Consider the following 18,911-nt stretch of genomic DNA (forward strand, 5'->3'; position numbering starts at 1 on the left):
AGCACCATGGCTGCTGGTGCCAAACAAGATGGTCTGAGTGGCTCAGAAACCACTAACTCTAGGGTTTACAAAGAATGGAAAAAGAGAAAATATCCACCAAGTGGCAGTTCTCTGGGTAATTACAGAGGTCAAAGGTGAATGACCGGACTGGTTAGAGCTGATAGGAAGGAAACAGCAACTCAAAGAAGCACTTGTTACAACTAAAGTCATCAATGGGAAACTGAGGCTACAAATCACATAGAGCCTGGTGTGATGAGTCTTGATTTTTGTTGCAACACTTGGATGGTAGGGTCAGAGTTTGCCTCCCTTGTGTCAGTGATTCAGGCTGCTGGTGGATAGTTTCTTGCTGACCATGTCATCCCATTATTACCACAGTGTACACATCTTCTGACGACTGCTTCCAGCCCTGTGATCCACCATCCACCACAAGTCCAGATCATCTCAAACTGGTTTCTTGACAGTTTCCTTACAGTCACCACATCTCAAACCCAAAAAGCACCTTTGGGCCAATCAACATCGACTGTGTGACGTTGTTTCATTACGTCAATACAAACCAACATCTCTGAGGAACGTTTCCAGCACCTTATTTCATCTCTGCCATGAAGAATTCGTACACTTCTGAAGGCAATAGGGAGGCCAACCCAACAGTAATATGGTGCACCTAATAAAGTGACCAGTGACTGTACATAATTTTATCTAACCCTGTTGTTGACAGTGTTGTTTACCCGTTAAGTTTTAGGTATTCACTCATCTTTCTATTTATATACATTTTGCAGTATAATATCTTATGTAGCCACCTACAGAAGATAGTGCCTCTGTATTACACCTAAATATTGCCAATACAGTTTCATATGTTTTTGCAAGTCCTAGGAAGAATACTAATTTGACAGATCCTGACAACACACTGTGTTATTGTGATGCATTTTAGAGGCGTGAGCAGGCGAAAGATTCCAATATTTGCTTTAAGGGGAGGAAAAAAGATTTATTAACAAAAATTATATTTCAGAGTTAAGAAAGATGTTCTGACAGCAGAATACATTTGCACTCCTTCCGGTTTATTGACACTTTGTTTTACAAAAACAGTTATGAGAGAATGCATAGTGAGTCGCACTCACAGCCGACTCATCAAGGACAACATGGAGCAACACAACAAAGAGCGTCAGGAAAAGGCAAAAAATTTCAAGTGATTAACTTAAAAAACAAACAAACAAAAAAAAACTCAACAACAACACTGTTTGCAGGTCTCCCGCCCACACAATACAACTGAATGACACACATGGGAGTCTGATCTGGGCAAGCGCTCGCAAAAAAAACAAACAAAACAAAAACAAAAACCCACACACACACACTCACTGGTACATAATGCAAATGTGTGGGGGTTGAGGAATAACAGGGGAAGATTGGTTCATCTGACAAATAACATGAAGAGATGCTTAGAAATGCACACGTACAGGGTCACATCACCCGAAGTTTAAAAAATAAAATAAAATGTACTCATCGTTAGCACTTTTACGCTCCAGACTTTTAGGAGTCAGGGGGAAAGATGAGGAAAGATTTTCTCTTATTTGAGTGAAATGAGCCTTTAATCGGGTTAGGTACAATCAGCTCACACTATCTGTCCAGCCTTCAAAATCCACGTGAGTGAAGCCAGCACCATGATACGCAACTGTCCGATCGCTACTAGCAGCAACAGATCACTCGTGGATTTGCACGACATCAAAAGTGTGTGCTGATGGTACTGTATGCCACACACACACACACACGCACACACTCTGCACTTTAACACAGAGTCTAAAGAAGAGTCTAGAGCATCCTTTGTGCATGCTGTAAAACCAAGAGCTGAGCGGTGAAGTGTTTGGATAAAGACATCTGAAGGGCGAGCCCGTGGTCATAAAGCGAAATGTGCGTTGTTAGCGTCACGGGCTGAATCACCATTTAACACACTCACTCTATGATGGGAGGATCACAACAGGAGGAAAGTTAACGGGATAAATACAATCACAGCAAAACAAAAACAAAAACAAACAAACAAAAAATTTGTAATGTTTAAACAAAGATGCCACAAAAAAAAACCTCAAAGGTTTCCAAAGAAAACATAAAACACTGACCCTCTGGTCACACTCACCCAAAAAAAGATTTTTCCAACTGGTTGAAAACGACTGAAAAAAAAAAAAATCATAGGGAATCAACAAAAACAACCTTCTTTTTTGTTTTTAAACTGCAGTTAATTAATGTGTGTTTTATGACACAGAATATTCCTGGCCAACCTCCTCCACGTGCTGGCTAAGCTGTACAACAAGTGTTCCAGTGTAAACTCAAGAGGATTGTCCTCGCCTGGAAAACTAGCCTGGATTTTCCAGCTAAGGGAAAAAAAATTACAATACAATGAGATGAGCACTATGGAGAAAGAAAAGCCGCTATTGAACAATAACGTTTTCTGAGAGAAAGGTAACAACTTCCAAGTGCTCCAGTAAAGAAAACGCACTACACGTCTGCATCTCGACTAAATTGGCCCGACAAATACAATCACGTTAGGTAGTTATTTCATATATTTATCTGCATCTATGCCGCAGTCTGTTAAGCTTAGTTACCTCTACTGTTTTTTACTTCACACCATGAACCACAGCAGCATTTAGAGCGGTGGATTATACTGTTGTTTAGTTTGGTGAGTTTACAGAATTGAATCATTTGGATGATATCAGAGTCAGTGTGAGGGACGCTGAAAACCAGCAGGTGACTGCATTTACCTTCATGTATATGTAAAAACGGTGACTGAGGGCACCTGAAATCAAACAACACCAGTGTATGACTTGACGTTTTGTTGTTCTAGATCAGCCAGAGATGCATCTCCAGCTGCTCAACAGTCTTCACACAAGGCACGTCTTTTTCCATCCACCTCCCTCCACCCCTCTGTGAGCCACAAACCCCTGATTCCTCCTCGCTCTCAGGACCTCTGTGATGCACATCGAGGTGAGCTATCGACTTCGGGGCCTTTGTATTCTGCATTTCTGCTGCTTCTCTGAGGGATATGTGGAGTACTATGCACTAGAGCTAAACTGTTTTTAAAAGAAAGCGATCATGAGGATTGGATCTAAGCTTTTTACTTAAGATGGTTCTATGCTCACTCGGTATTACGGAGCTTCATTATTAGTAATGTTAAGAGACAGAATATACTGGAAGTTAGCTTCTTTCTTCATAAGGAAGAAAGTTTACGTCAGAATGGAGAAAAGGATGGAATAAAAGTGAAAATAGGGGATCTACTTCTTTGCCACTGCTAAACCTCGATGCCCAAACCAACGCAAAGATCTTTCTCACACTCCTTCTTCGTCTATACAACAAAACTCCAGACTTTTTTTATGAACGACCGATCGTGTTGTCTTGTGTCACCAAGACAGCAGTTGAGGTGCTGTCTCTGGAAGCAGGCTGTTAGCTGTGCTAGCTGGTGTGCAGGTGCTCTGGGTCTCCTTTCTCTAACTGGAGGAGGGAGGGGGGGTGGGGTGGGGAGGCTTTAACCGTTCAGGAGGTAGACTACCAGCTCATAGGTGCACATCATGATGCCCGTGTTGGGTATCTGGCGTACCAGGTGGGTGGTGAGACCGCGGTACAGGGCGCGGAAGCCCTCCTCTTTGGGCACTGTCGTTAGAGTCTGGAAGAAAGAGCGGTACTTGGTGCCTTCTTCGCGTAGTCGCGTGCGAATCACTTCTGCAAATTTGAACAAGAGAGAGGGTGGGTAAGAGAACATAATGGGGGGTGATCACACATCCAGATGAGAACAGCTAATAACAGCCTCTCACCGTGAGGGTAAGCAATAGATGTGGCACAAGTCTTGGAGGTGGCAGCAGCAAGCATCATCCCCACAAAGTCTGAAGCATCTTTTGTCAAATCCTCCTCCTCGTCCATATTCTGCGGTGCCTTGGCCTCCTGGAGGCGCCGTTTAATGTTTTCATAGATCACAAAGTGGATCACAGTCTCTGAGATGCCGGCGTAGGATGCCGACATCCCTCTGTAGAAGCCCCGAAAGCCGTCTGTCTGATACACCTGACGCACGCACTCGAAAGCGCTCATCCTTCGCTCGCCTCGATTCCTGAAAACACAAGAAAAATGGAGGGATTACAAGCTGTGTAGCATACTGCTTCCTCTCACTGTGGATTTGGAGAAAAAACTGCTCTTCTTCAGACTTTAAGGAGGGGTGAAGAGATATTGTACAGAAGTTGCATTTACAGAGCACAGTATGTAAAATAATTAACAATTCCAGCAGCCGCTCAGCCTCTTATTAGTTACACCTATGATATCAAGCTCAGAATCCTGGATGACTTTCAGAAAACCTGACCTCTGACCTTGATGTTGAGGTCGAGATCACTGAGATTCAACCTCAGAGATCTTCAGTAGACACACCTGTGGTATCAATTTGAAAATCCTATAGTGACTCGTTCTCAAGTCACAAACTTGGCTGTTCACGCCGCCCAGCCATCTGCCCAGCGAGGTGATGACAATGCCACATCAGCTTTTCATGGCTCAGGTGTAACCCCCCCAAAAACAAACAGAATCCCCCCCCCCTGCCCCCCCAAAACCCCTAAACGAAAGAAAACTGCACACAGTTACTAAGACTATAAAACATAAAACAGGGAGCTGAGCCACCTGACTTCCACACAAATGAAATTTAACCTTTGTCCAGGTAACATTACTCAACAAAACAAACAAATCCACCCGTTTACAGAACAAAGCAAAGCTCCTGCAAAGATGGACTCCTCGATTACACTGCAGAAGATACAAAAGCACAGGATTTGTCTCCAGTTCACCGTTTACATTTACACTGAAAACAGATTCGAGTGTGTAAAGTGAAAACTGTTCTATGATCAACGAAACGCAGATTTGCAAGTACTTCTAAAACCTACTGTACATGTAAAATAAAGGAAAGTCAAAGCCTGAAGGTTTATGGTTATAAAAAGGCAGACCACACCCAGCCAGGCGAGCTGCACAAGGTCCAAACAAAAGCAGCGCTCGTTCAGTAGAACTGGTTTCAATGGTTTCAACTATGAAGGAGGATTCAGAAATAAAGATAGCAACATGTTCATTATGACAGCGAATATCTGTGTGGTGACGCATATCAGAGCAACAGACAAAAAAGAAAAAGAAAGCTACAGGAAGTGTTCACCTTGCATCCAGCTGTAGACGCGTCTTTATGAGCCATATTGGATTGGTTGCGGTGATGGCTGTAAAACCTAAAAAGGGTAAAAAACACAACAAGGTTACTCTTCTAGAAAATTAAGAAACATGATAAGCTAATTCTCAAGATGCTAACAGTAAAGTAAGTATAAACAGGTTCTTTTAGTAAAAATAAATAAATTAAATTAAATTTAAAAAAAATATCAAAGCCACAAAAGCAGGTAGCCCCAAGTAGAGGGGAAACTGCATGTTATAAGATTTGTATGTCATGCTAACAGCTGTAAGAAAGAGAGAAAAACTCCATCTTATCCAATGAGCTAGGTGAGAGTTAGAGAAAGAAGAACCAGACATAAGAAGAAGCACAGATCTGTGGCGAGTACTCACGCAGACCAAAGTAACTCCTCACAGATGCAGCTAGAGACCCCTGGTGGTGCGGGGGTCTCATGCCCTTGCGATAGGAGAGCTACGGTAGAGTAAAAGCCTAAAACAGACACAGGGCTTGTGTGTTTGCGAAAAGACCCGGCATGCAACCATTCAAGATCCCATTCCCACCATCACCCCGCAGGATTTAACATAAAGCACAACGTCATGTGAAATCTCACTCACACACACACACACACACACACACTCACACAAAGACAGCAGAATGGATATGACGGGAGAGAACAGCTGTTCATTGATTGAAATAAATCCCCTTACATAAAAATAACAGTTTAATGCGAAAGTACTGCAAAACTACAATGCTGCATGGATACCTGCAGTTCTGAGGGATTAAGGGATAATAGGGACAGTTATGCTCATTTTCAGCTCTACTAGATCTTATTATTTTTACTGAGCCTTTCTGCAGCTCCTCAACCATCATATCCAAGTGTGTCAAGCAGAGAATCATCTGCTAACAATTTATTTCAAACCCTAAAACTGAAAACACTCTGCACTGTCTATTATACTTTACACTCCTATATAGAGCCTCTTAATGTCATCTTTCACCTGCCATTCGGATTTTTACTAGGTTATGCAGTCTATATTCCATCCATCTTAATATTACTTAATATTTGTATTTAAATGTTAGTGGTAGGGAAGGGAAAAAAAAAATACAGCATAGTATCGCAATCTTTTGCATGGTGATATTTAGGGATGGGTATCGTTTAGGTTTTATCCGATACCGGTGCCAAACCGGTACTTTTGAAACGGTGCCGGTGCTTAAACGGTGCTCAAACCGGTGCTTAAAGAATGGAAAACACAAAATTGGTCCAAAAACGTCTCATGTTCAGCTGTTTTTTTGTAAAAAGATAACAATGTTAGCCTTTTCTGCAGCTATAGGGCATATATGGTATCACTCTTGGCTGGAAGCAGTGCTTAAACAATGGAAAAAACACAAACTTTGTCCAAAATCCTCTTATGTTTAGCTGTTTTCCACTTTTTCTTTGGTCATTTTAGCCTTTTTGGCCAGGGTGAAGGGAGTATCTGCCATCAAACAAGAAGACAGCCACATGTAGCTATGATGGTGTTTGCTAGTTCACCTTACATGCATTAATGTAATAACGTGGTTAGCCTACTCAACGTAATTACACACGAACAACATTAAGCTACTGATGCAGAGAAGAACGGCTGCTGCTGCATCATCATCCGTCATCATTTCTGCTACACTGGCAGGGCTAGGGGCCAGGACTCGCCTCTTCGGGATTTTGGGGGATGTTGCTAACTCCAGGTCCGATAACAGGCAACCCACAAGCAGTAGATGTGCACGGTGTGAGGTCTCGCAACAAGCTATCAAATACGGCGCATTTCTCGGCTTTAAAAAAAGAACGCTATGCGGCGCCAGGTGTTTCATCAGATTTGAGGTGTTACCTCCTTTGACAGTATCACAGTATCAGCTTAAAGCACTTGTTGCAGGCTGCTGAGTTTGCATATTTTGCTGAGAAGTACAGCCAGACTTTTGACCGCTTCGCCTTGGACATTTTTAATCTGTAGCTTTGCTGTAAAAGAACGTACGTACCTGGACCCGCCTACTATCCTCGGAACGTAAAATGATTGGCTAGAATCTAAAGCGTATCATTCCATACCAGTTGGTGGCGCTAATGCACCTTTCAGTTGTTTGCCAACCGCCAATACAAATGTAAGGAAGAAGAAAGTGTATCACAGCTCAGGAAAAAAAGCACCGAAATAAAGCACCGAAATGTGCGCTGCTTTTCGGTCTGGTTACTACCGTTTATGTCAGAACCGGTGCCATCATGGCACCGGATACCGGTACCCATCCCTAGTGATATTATATTGATACATGGAGAACAAATATTGATATTTTATTAAATAAATTAAAATACTGTGGGAATAGTATAAATGAGGAATCATCGAATGCACAACCATCCTGAGGCTTAAAGACTAGCATCTACGCTTACTCTTCCTGCTATCAACAGCAGAAGACTGCTCTAGCCTCTGCTATGTGTGTCGCGTAAAGATCAGATGACTGTTAACACCTCGTCACCCGTCACTTCAGCTCTATGTTGGTTGCTGCTGGAGGGAAATGTAGTGACGCTGACCTTGACTGGTTTGCTGAAAGGTCTAAGTCATGGTGTGCTATAAGTGGTGTTACTGTGAACTTTGGATTCACCCAGAAACACAGTGAAGCAGTCTGACTGACCCATATCATACAGGTTTATTATTCCCAAAACAATCAGCCACTTGAGAGCAGATAACCCACCCCTGACATGCAAGGCATCAGAGAATTGTGGTGTGGTATTTAAATCTGACCTCATAACACATTTAATTTAATCAGCATTGCAAAGGGAGCCATACACACAGCAAATAGTAAAGAAACACAAGTGATGCCTGTAGGATTTTCCTACAACCCCTATTCCATAGAAGTTGGGACGCAGTAAAATCGAAATAAAACTGAATGCAATGCATTTGAAAATATCAGAAATATGCACTGATTTCCATGACAGAATCATCCCTGTTTTTACTGAAGTTCTGTCTGTACATCCAGTATTGATTGTTCAATGTGCACAGGGATTTCTGTTAGAGCTCTTTTAGTGATTTTATATACTGTGGATGATGAGATATTTAATGTCTGATTAACAGTATGATGACATTTATAGACACCGTTTCCTGGAAACTGGTGAAAGGCTGTCCCTCTTTATTTAAAAAAAAAAATGCTCTTCATCATCATGCTCCAATCATGTTACTGACCTGTTGCCAGGTAACCTAATTAGTTGCAAAATGTTCCTCCAAATGTTTCTTTTTAGTCTAATTGACTTTTACAGCCTTCTGCTGTCTTCACCCAACTTTCTGGGGCATGTTGCTGCCATCAAATTCAACATGAGCTAATATGTTTGATAAAAAGTAAAATGTCTAGATTTGAACATTTCATGTCTTTTTTTTATGTTTTACTGGGAACAGTATTTGGGTTGATGAGATTTACAAATCTTTGTATTCTGTTGTCATTTACATTGTACACAACGTCACAACTTGTATGGAAACGGATTTTAATCAAACTTTATAAATCTGATACAACATTAGTTTTACCACTTTAACTTTCATGTAACATGATTATTTGTGGAAGCTTACCAACACTGAAGAGACAAGATCAATATGCTCACAACATTAGAAACAATTGCTATTTTAGGACACGATGATGCATGTCTGTCTGATGCCTTGGGAACTAGTTGCATAAAACACCTCTAGTTTTCTCCTTCTTCTTCTTTTGACATAGGAATTTCTCCTTAGCATTTTCTTATTTAAAGAAAAAAACGTAGGCATTTACTGCAATGAAAAAGACTTTATAGATGTAAAACTATAGTTTTTAAGGAAACGATATGGATGTGCATTTCATATTTGCAGTCTGACCTTTATTGCACCACCAAATTAGTTTAAGAATGAAGAGATTATATTTGTGCTGGATAAAGAAAAAAAGAAAGCACAAAAACCAAAAGCTAATTTAAAAAAACAAAATAAAAAACACGCGTGCCAAAACCTGCAGTTCCCACATTGGCCACGTGAGGCTGGTTCCAAAAGTGAGTCATTCTTCAGAGACTTGAGTGTTCAAATGTACAAATAAACTGACTTTTGGTTCTGGAAATGTGACATCAACAGACTGCATGCCACTGATTGGCCAGTCAATGGCGTAACTCGATGACTCATGAGAGCCACTCTCTTGCAAAAATCAGAAATGCCATTTTTGAAATACAGCAACACAAAAACAACACGGTGGTCCCCGAGTCTGAAAAAGCCATACGCTGAGCAGCAGGTATTGCATCACTATCCCCTGCTGTCATGTTGTTTGTTGGATACAAATGACTAGGGGTGGGTTTTTATAATCGATTTATCGATTAAAATCAATTCTGGCTTGGATAACGTAAAATCGATTCATTAAAATCCTGAATCGATTTTTTAATATAAATTTATTTTGCCCGAAATGCCAGAATCTCTGGTGAAATCTCACAAAATTTCAACAACCACCAAACAGCTAAGACAGTAAATGAGAGCAGGAACATGGATTCTGCACAAAGACGTAAACACACAGCGCAACCCGCGGATCAGAATCAGTTAGATGTCGCCTTTCTCACGGTCGGGGCTGAAAGCCGACAGCTCGCTGATTCTGATCTGTCGGCGGGTCCGCGCTTTGTGTTCACGCCCTTTATGCACTGATTCTAAAGCTGTTAGTTTGATGTCTCTCCAAACAATATTGACCGAACCAGCAGCAAAAGAAGATCCAAACTACGCATCACATAAACATCATCATGTATTCACTCTTACTTTTATTGTTTTGCTTCGACCACGATGCACAGCTCTCACGTTCAATACTGAACAAATTTAAACTTTTTAAAATTATGCAAAATGCAAAACGCTTAGCCATGTCTCTAATAAAACCGCTGTAACTTCAGAGGTAATGTTCATGTGTTGATTATTGGTTTTCTTTCGTTTTTGATGTACTGCAGAATATTTTTATAAAATCCCAGGCCAGGAGAATCACCTTCATGTTTTTCTGTGTTTTATCTTCAGCTACTTTGACACAAAGGCCTCTGCTGTGATACCTTTGATAAAGTCTTGCGTGTGTCAGCTTCCTTTTTATAGATACAAAAATATGTAAATGTACTGATCTGAATTATAATATTTCTGACTGTCAAAATTTCCCAGATTCAAATCGAAGTGAATCGAATCGAATCGAATTAAATCGAATCGTGGATCGAATCGATTCGGGACCTTGTGAATCGGAATTGAATCGATTCTAGAAATCAGTGACGATACCCAGCCCTACAAATGACGCCGTGGACTTTCGGGCGCGTTGCTATAACGACCCTATGCATATTAAGTGGTACTCAATTATCATGGAAAATGACTGAAACCGAGTACAGTAAAGTTAAGTTGAGTAGAGTAGGTACTAGTAGTCTTTTGTACCACCACTGTGGAGATTCTTTAAGTTTAAGACTAAGGCAAGAAAGTTAAAATCTTAAATACATAGAAGACTGTAAGAAAAAGACTTGAGAGTGTTTTATGCAACTAATTTAACTTTGACTTTAAAAAAGACTTTTTTGCAGACATGTAGTTACCTGCCGTTCCAGCCGACACCATGTGCACCTGTGTGGAGTCAGGTTCCAACACGCCGTTCAGTTTCTCTTTGGCAGTGGAGTAAGCAGCAAAGTAGATTGCTCTATTAGTAGAAAAGGAGGACAAAAAAAAGGAGGTCAGCACGTGTTAAACTGGAATGAGGCAAAACAAGTTATACATACCATGTTTCTGTATTTCAGTGCACAACTAATTAGTCTGAGCCACTGCCTCCAGTAGCAATACAGCTCATCAATTACACTGCATTAACAAGTGTACAACTGCCCTCGTGTCTGGTTCAGTTTAATGGGGTTTAAAAATTCATTAGGTGCAAAGCCAAGAGCAGAACTAATATTCTCAGCAAATCAGCCTAGTTGGACAAATAAAAGCATGCCTTCATTTATTTGCAGTAATTATCTTTAGTTGTTTTCACTAATTAAAATGGTCATAATGATCATGTTCACACTTGTGTCTAAATAGGAGCGCTGCTTTTGCTTTTATTCCAGTAATGGCACTACGCTGTGCGCCATCTGGTTCATTTGTACACCGGTTTGTCAAATGTGCTTAGTCAGACTTTTAATGATGTTTGGAGTTCATCCGTCACATTGTAGTGCGAGTCTTTGCTTGCTTTTCATTAAATCTCCATCTGTACTCAGGAGTCCTCTTTTCCTTCCTTTCCTCTACCTAACCATTTGTTCATATAACACCAACAAAACACTTAGTGTACGCTTAGCACTGGCACCTGCTTCCGCAGCACTAGCTGCTGCCCACTGCCATTAGTCACCACTTTGCTTCTCTCATTACCAGTCAGAGCGGTTAATGAAATGAAACTATTATGGCAGTTGGTTAGAAGTTTTCCCCAGGCTTAGACTCTGTGAACACGTCGCCATGACGTCAGTGGTGCACAAACTGCTGAGAATGCCATGACGATGAATGGCTCCTTAATGAGTGTGGATCCCTGATTCTTCTTCGTCACCAAGTAACCTCAGCAGACGTTGTAGTAGTTACAGAGCACAACTGTTTTTCACAGGCTATGGAGCTGTAGACTTTTTACAAGATACTTAAATCAACATTTCTCTAAAGCACACAATATTTTTAGTGCTCTTGATTCTTCAAGGTTGTCAAAAACTATATGAGCTTATGATATCAAACTATGTAACAATATAGACAAAAATATCTACAACAGCAGCAAGGAGTGCAGAAGATGATTCAATACGCCTGCAGTCGTGTAGCTTACTGTGTGCACATGGATCAATCTACAATCAGAACATGGCTGTACAAATTTGACCTGCATAGAAATGATGCCAAGAAAGGCCTTTGGTGTCAAAAAGGAACATCAGAGGCCAAATACTTGGCCACAGTAACAATAATTTTTTTTTGAGTAGATCAAGGACACCTGTTCAAAAGAATTACCTCACACCAACTAAAACAAGGTGGTGGAAATATTCTTGCCTAACAGTCATTAATTCACCCATGAATTCGGAATTATAATTAATTATTAACCAGTAAACATATGGACACATGTTCAAAAATTGGCAGCTGAAAATAGCGGGATAATCATCATCTAGGAATGACTCAGAAAGATGAAATGGAGGATTATGGATGGTCAAAATAATAATGCAGGAAGACAGTGAGAAAAAAGATAAGAATAAAACCATCAGAGCAAACCATTTGATCTGTTCAGCTTGACTCCACAATGTTTTGAAACTGATAACAAATAATGATGATAGAATTAACTATAACTATTAAACTAGTACTTGACTAACAGTCTCTTTCTGCCCCTCATGGGCCGGCTGTGGTTCAGGTGGTAGAGCTGGTCATCTACCATCCCGAGTTGCCCCTACTGCATCAGAGTGTGAGTGTTTGTTATGTTAGCTAAAAGTGCTTGGATATAGATAAAAGCACGGTTTGATGTTCCAGGATCAATATGGCAACTGACCAGCCATACTGTTGTGATGTCATAGCTTTGCAATGCGGGGGGAAAAGTAACAAGAAATGGCTTTATAATATAATAAATATATTATATGCCAATATATAACCACATTATATAAATATATGCCAATATAATAAATATATTATCATGTTAAGTTTGCCGTTAGCTAACTTCTAATGCTAACTGAATGCTCAGACAACATGATTTTGTTGTAACACTGATCCTGGACCTATGTTATGATGATGCATGAACAAAACCAACACGGGTATATCAGGTCGTGCTTTTGTACATAATGCTAACAGCATTACGTACACACACAACGTATTAGATAACTTACCTGGAAGGTGCCACACCCACCAAATTTGGCCCCAAGCCTCTGAAGAGAGATCGAGGTCCCTCTTTCGCCAATATCAATCTGAACACACACACACATACGTGGATTAGAAGCAACGTATTGCACAAAACTCCAAGGTTATCTGACAGAAAGTCTTTTCCTAAAGATGATGCCAGTCAGACAATCCCAGAGTGCCAGCCCTATTTATAGTCATTACAGTTTTGTTATGCCCCCCTCACCACATCACCAACCCAGACCCTCTGTGTGGAACCTTAACCTAGTTTCAAAGCCCTAAAACAAGCAGGCAATCTAAGAATAGCAAAAACTGTCACTCCAACACTTGGATTGTTGTGTGTAATGAACACCGCAAGGTCTAGGGGGACACACAATAAAACACAATGTCTCAGTTTGTTCCCAAGGATTAGGAGCACTCCACCACATTAAAGAGTGGCAGCACCCAATGTGCTATGCTGCAGGTTGTTTTCATCCAAATCAACATGAGATTTACAAGTAGTAATAATTAAACTAGAGCCAGAAATTGTGATATGATTTTGCTCATTTCTCAGTCTTTGGCAACAGCTTCCAAAAGCTGAAAAGTTTCAGTCTCCAGTCATAAATCAGGTCTAATTACTGGTGTGCAGTTTCAGCTTTAGTTAGCAGGGGTAGCCAGGTGTTTTCACACAGGCCTGCTTGACCGCACCCCTTCATCTACAGCCTGCAACATGTCAACAATGTCTGTACTCAGCGGCAGCTGGAGAACATATAAAACATGAATAAGTTAGGAATACACTACATCCTGCAGAGCAAAGCTGCAGCTGGCAACTCCCATATGACTAAACTGGAAAGGTGGCATTGTGCCATCAAACACACTTTTTTCAGAGTAGCATTCGTTCCTCTTCTGAAGTTGCCATGCTGCTTTTGGGTTGCCACAATGGGTTTGGTTTTTACATCGGATACTAATGAAACCCTAAATTTGGGATTTGTGTCTCATTCTGGGACTGAACCAGGGATCATTAACGTGTTAGTCCAATGTGTAAACCACTACACCCTCTGCCTAAATCTGTATGGTATTGCTGTGACTGTCATAATAGATACTGCGACTGATGATTAGTTTCACAAATAAAATCACAGATAAATAAATGGTAACAGTTGGATTTGCTGCGAAATGTCCTCTTTGACTAAAGCAACTAGTGTGTTCTCCTGTGTGTGCCTCTCCCAAAGGCTGCTATTGAGGAGTTGTATTTCAGGGAGAGAGTAGTTTTGCCAGGGGGGCACTGGCCAGATTAAACAACCTCTCGGGGAAAGCACAGACCACTGAATACACATGTGAACAGCTCCACTCATTTTAGCTCAAATAACTGTAAGCTGCTAATTCAAAGCAATGCTAACATTATGTACAATGTCAAAATATGCTCTGTGTGTATGTGTGTGACATGTTAAAAGATACCCACTTGAGACAGTGCAGGGGGCCTGGTGGAGACACACGGGCCACGCTGGCCCCATTGACAGTGCTGAGCTGAACCTCAGACACATAGAGGGCGATGGAGGATGACTGGAGACGGGTCTTCACTACTTCCAGAGGACATGTCAATATGGCTCCTACGGTGCCCCCACATCTGGTGCAAAAACAGAGAAGGCTGAGGTGAGCCAGCAAAGCACAACAGATAAAATCGGCACAAACAGTTCCTGTATTCTTTACCAAAAGATCCGCAAAGCGTTGCCTAAACGAATCACCCGGTGTGGTGAGTGGAATTCTAAAGATCCCAGGCATGTAGACAAGAAAAAGCACAGTGTTGGGATAGAAAGCCAGCCAGGAATGCTTTGTGTTTCTTGGGAAGTAACAGCATGCTCCCATTTAGCACCACACCATATTAAAATTCCTAGATATGTGGATTTTAATAAACTAGGAAACAAATAGAAATACTTCTGTTTTTTAGCAGGCTTCAAAGTCGGGTCCAGCCAGCCCCACTTTGTATACATCATGTCATACATCAGGACAAAGATGTATCATTAGTTTCTCTGAAGCATAAGTAATCGTATATGTTTGGAATACTATAAATTCTTCCTAATCAGCTGCCTCTCCAGTGAGCTTTTCAGTTATACCCCTTGTTCTCCTCTGCAGCATCAATTACACTGCTGTAGTGCCATGTGAACCAGTTCTCCCCTAGCTGCCAGTTCTGATTGGAATGACTCGCAAGCTTATTGGATCTCAAGATCACAGTAGGATCAGCACTGAAGTCAGAGTCACTACAGCGACCTGGTTAGCCTGCCAGAGAGGAAGCTGAGAAGGGAAACTGCCAAGAGTAGCCAGTTTGCAGCAACTAAACGTTTAGAATTACAACAAGGGGATTTTGTCAGGCAGATTCAAATATAAAAATAAATCTCATTATACTTGAGTGGCCATTAATATCAGAAAACTAAGTGCAGAAAACATTGGAACCCTGGTTTAGATCATCATGGTTAGAAGAGGATTCTTAGAACAGTGTAAATGTAGTAATACAGCTTGGTTATTTCAACCAATGGCAGCTAATTATGTTTCACAGAAACTAAAGGCTACCTCATTTTATGTGTACAAAGCTAACGCTGCAGTCTTAGATCATGGGGATGCACAAGTTAAATGTATCACTTTTTAGTATAATTGTAATGAAACTGAATGCGAAAAGAAAACTAATATATCATTGATGTTCTAAATGATCTTAATGCCTACACCCTGTTCATTGCAATATTCGGGACTCCCATGCATTGCTAATTTTGAATTTTTAAGACAGACTTTTTTTAAGCATGAGGTACAATAGATAAGGTGGCTAATATATCTTGTAAACATACTGTTATTATTTATTTTTTACAGTTTTTACAAATATTCAAACAGCAGGTTTAAACCATGACTTTTACAATTCACTCCAACTGCATGATGTACAGGCAGAAAGACCAACAGCGTGTGTACACGCTCCGATTTTACTGTACAACATACAGTCAGGTACGAAAAGTAAAACAAACTGCATCGACAAAGCACAAGAATATTATCTACATGAACTTGATAAATAAACTGAGCCTAACAGGACTGTATTGGTCAAGTCCTGTTAGGTTAAGTTTAGGCTAGGCAATAACAAAAGAATTATAAACAGCAGTTATCTACACTTAAAGTTAATTTTCAACTGACACCAAAACAGAGAGTGTGTGTGTGTGTGTTAGACACACACACACACACACAGATAAACAGGGAAAGCAAGTCCCCAAAACACAGTTTTTAGCAGAGGTGATGTAATCGAGAGTCAGATAATTACTGTATATAAAGGGAAAGCAGGACATCAGAGACGACATACGACTACAGCTTAATATGCAAAAACTGACTCCTTTAACAAGATAACACCCACTCAACATGTGCAGGCCTACAAAAGCAGAAGAACTCTTATTCGTGCTTTTGTAAAATATGGTTTAGTATGCCAGTGTAATAAACTGCTGCATGTTGTTAAAGAGAAGCAAAGAGCTCATTTAAGATGATAAATGATCCCTTTGCCCATTTCTAGTGCTGAAACACTAGTACTGTGTTTCACTGTGTACCAGGTCAGTCTTTCAGAGGGAAGATGAACGTTTCTGCAAAATTCACGGATCTGCAAAAATACAGGATTGCTGATTCACACCCTTTCGTAACAGTCCCAGGCTGTGATTCAATCATAGTTGAACGTGCTATATACCGAATATGCTTTGGAAAACGAGTTTGATACAAGCCTATAGTTAAGATACGCTGACATAGTTGAGATGTCACTATTTCGAGTGACCTTTACTGGGAGTCTGCCCACATTTGTTTTGCTGCACACAAGGCGCACAGACGTTTAAAGACGGAAAAGATTTTCCTGATCGTAGCTATAAATAATATATGATAATACACAACTCTGACGAAGACTTCCGAGTGTTCGTAAAAAGCCATTTCATTCATGCATTGAAATGTCATTGGAAAACTGCGAGTGCGCATACGTGAGGACAAGATTAGCTGACATCTGACAGTGATGCAAAAAGTTATCTCTGGGTTACCTTTACGCAACTACCCAAAGCCAAAAATACACAAAACATCAATACAGATATCGCTTAATGGACAGCTACAGCGTCTATAGCGATAGCAATTAACTCACGGTGTGTGGCTAGCTAGCCCCGCTCTGACGACATAGGAATATACTCACCCTCCAGCAAACAGATGAACTAAGGTATCTCTTTGACTCATTGTGGATCATATTCGGGAACCGTCCACGGGGCACCACACAGAGGGCAACGGGAACGTAAGTGAAGAGACGGGGGAATGTCGACCCCGTCGTAGCAAGCAAATGTTACTCAGCAAGTCTGTGTTGTGGTGGAGGTCAGCTGCGTGCTAAAAGCGAGGGTAACAGCTAACTTAGCTAGCTCGCGCTAGCTGCCACGGCTAGCGGGAGTGCGTTGGTAATGGCAGACGTCAGGGCGACAGGACAGCGTCTTCTCCTTTCTGAACGGGACACTGCTTCGCCGTAAAAGTGTGCGTGTCTTTAATGTTGTCGGGTAATTCCAGTCTTGTGGTAATAAGATCAACTGTGGACTACACTCGACCTCCCTCCCGCTGACGTGCTATTGCTTCACTGAGGAGCTCTGCGGGTCACGTCGCAATGTTTATCGTCGAATGGGAAGCCGCAAAACAGAGGAGCCGATTGGCTGAGGGATCCCGCGAGCCCGCCCTGTCACTATTCTTTCACGTGATGTCGTTTGAGGGCAGAGATCGTCACTGGCCTCAGAGAAACGAGCTGGGCTGATGTAACGTAGAACAGACACGAAACGAGGCTGATCTAAAGCTTTTATTTGGATTCGTTCAGGTTACAGTAGGACACCAGGATAAAGCACTCACATAAACGAATACAACGGCTGAATACAAGTCACAGCATTTAGTTGGAGAACTACATAATCACGACTCCTAAACTTTATATCAGCGGTCCCCAACCCCCGGGCCTCGGACCGGTACCGGTCCGTGAGTCGTTTGGTACCGGGCCGCGAGAGTTGAGGCTCAGGTGTGAAATGTATAGTTTTCAGGCTTTTATCGGTTTTCAGCGTTATTTTGTTATCGTTTTTATCGTTTACTCGGTTTCCCTTGGTCTTTTCACGTGTGTTATGAATAAATTTTCTTTTTTTCGGTACCGGTACTAGTTTTATTTTGTTGTATTTATCCGCGACACCTTAAAAGCCGGTCCATGAAAATATTGTCGGGCATAAATCGGTCCGTGGCGCAAAAAAGGTTGGGGACCGCAGCTTTATATCATGTAGTAGGCACTAGTAGCATATGTAGTTCCAGTTTGGGTTTTGTTTAAGCTCAGTTTCCACCAGCATTTTGTTTAGTCTCGATATTTAAAACTTCCGCCGCCCGAACAGGGACTTGAACCCTGGACCCTCAGATTAAAAGTCTGATGCTCTACCGACTGAGCTATCCGGGCTCTGGTAATGGCAGCTTCAACGTATTTAATTCTCCATCAAATCCGTAGTTCAACTTCTAAAAACGAAGCTCCCTAAAAATGCAATAACACCTAGAGTAGCTTTGTAGTTACAAGGATTTATTATTTTCCATTTTTTTTAATGCAACCATCTATGCAGTAATTTTGTTAGTGTTGTGATCACAGACAGTATACAAAAGATGTTAAGTAACCACAATAACCTCAGCTCACCTTTTTAATGCTGTGTTCCAGATACCTCAGAAGCAGTGTTGGGTGTAACGCGTTACTAAGTAACACATTACTGTAATTAAATTACTTTTCCACTGAAAAAGTAGAGTAACTGATTACTGTTCATTTTTAGGTATTTTAATTACAGTTACTTACAATGTACTTGTGTTACATTTTAAAATAATTAAACTCGCTGAATATCATTATTTAATTTCAATAATTTATTTTCTAAAGGTCAGTTGTCATGACTGAGGACACAACACGT

General features: G+C 41.0%; 1 protein-coding gene and 1 non-coding gene across 2 annotated transcripts; both read right to left on the reverse strand.

Annotated features, from left to right (window-relative positions):
- Positions 1-1,034: 1,034 nt before the first annotated feature.
- LOC146504475 (solute carrier family 25 member 36-A-like) lies at positions 1,035-17,610 on the reverse strand. Its single transcript, XM_085131087.1, has 7 exons — positions 17,153-17,610; positions 14,426-14,590; positions 12,978-13,055; positions 10,713-10,813; positions 5,156-5,222; positions 3,795-4,084; positions 1,035-3,702 (listed from the first exon to the last, which is right to left on the reverse strand). Exons 1-7 carry the CDS (start codon positions 17,191-17,193, stop codon positions 3,509-3,511), a joined length of 936 nt encoding a protein of 311 aa, XP_084987213.1. The 5' UTR covers positions 17,194-17,610; the 3' UTR covers positions 1,035-3,508.
- A 738-nt stretch (positions 17,611-18,348) lies between these two features.
- On the reverse strand, positions 18,349-18,421 carry trnak-uuu (transfer RNA lysine (anticodon UUU)). Its single transcript has one exon. It is a non-coding gene; the product is annotated as a tRNA-Lys (tRNA).
- Between the last annotated feature and the right edge of the window lie 490 nt (positions 18,422-18,911).

Source organism: Neolamprologus multifasciatus, chromosome 14 (genome assembly GCF_963576455.1).
Source record: "Neolamprologus multifasciatus chromosome 14, fNeoMul1.2, whole genome shotgun sequence".
NCBI classification, from domain to species: Eukaryota; Metazoa; Chordata; class Actinopteri; order Cichliformes; family Cichlidae; genus Neolamprologus; species Neolamprologus multifasciatus.

Coding starts and splice junctions, on each gene's coding strand:
- LOC146504475 (XM_085131087.1), bottom strand. CDS start 17,193: ATGAGTCAAAGAGATACCTTAGTTCATCTGTTTGCTGGAGG. Junction 13,056..14,425: donor GGCCCCCTGCACTGTCTCAA/GTGGGTATCTTT, acceptor GTGTGTGTTCAG/ATTGATATTGGCGAAAGAGG. Junction 5,223..10,712: donor GGTGTCGGCTGGAACGGCAG/GTAACTACATGT, acceptor TACCCTTTTTAG/GTTTTACAGCCATCACCGCA.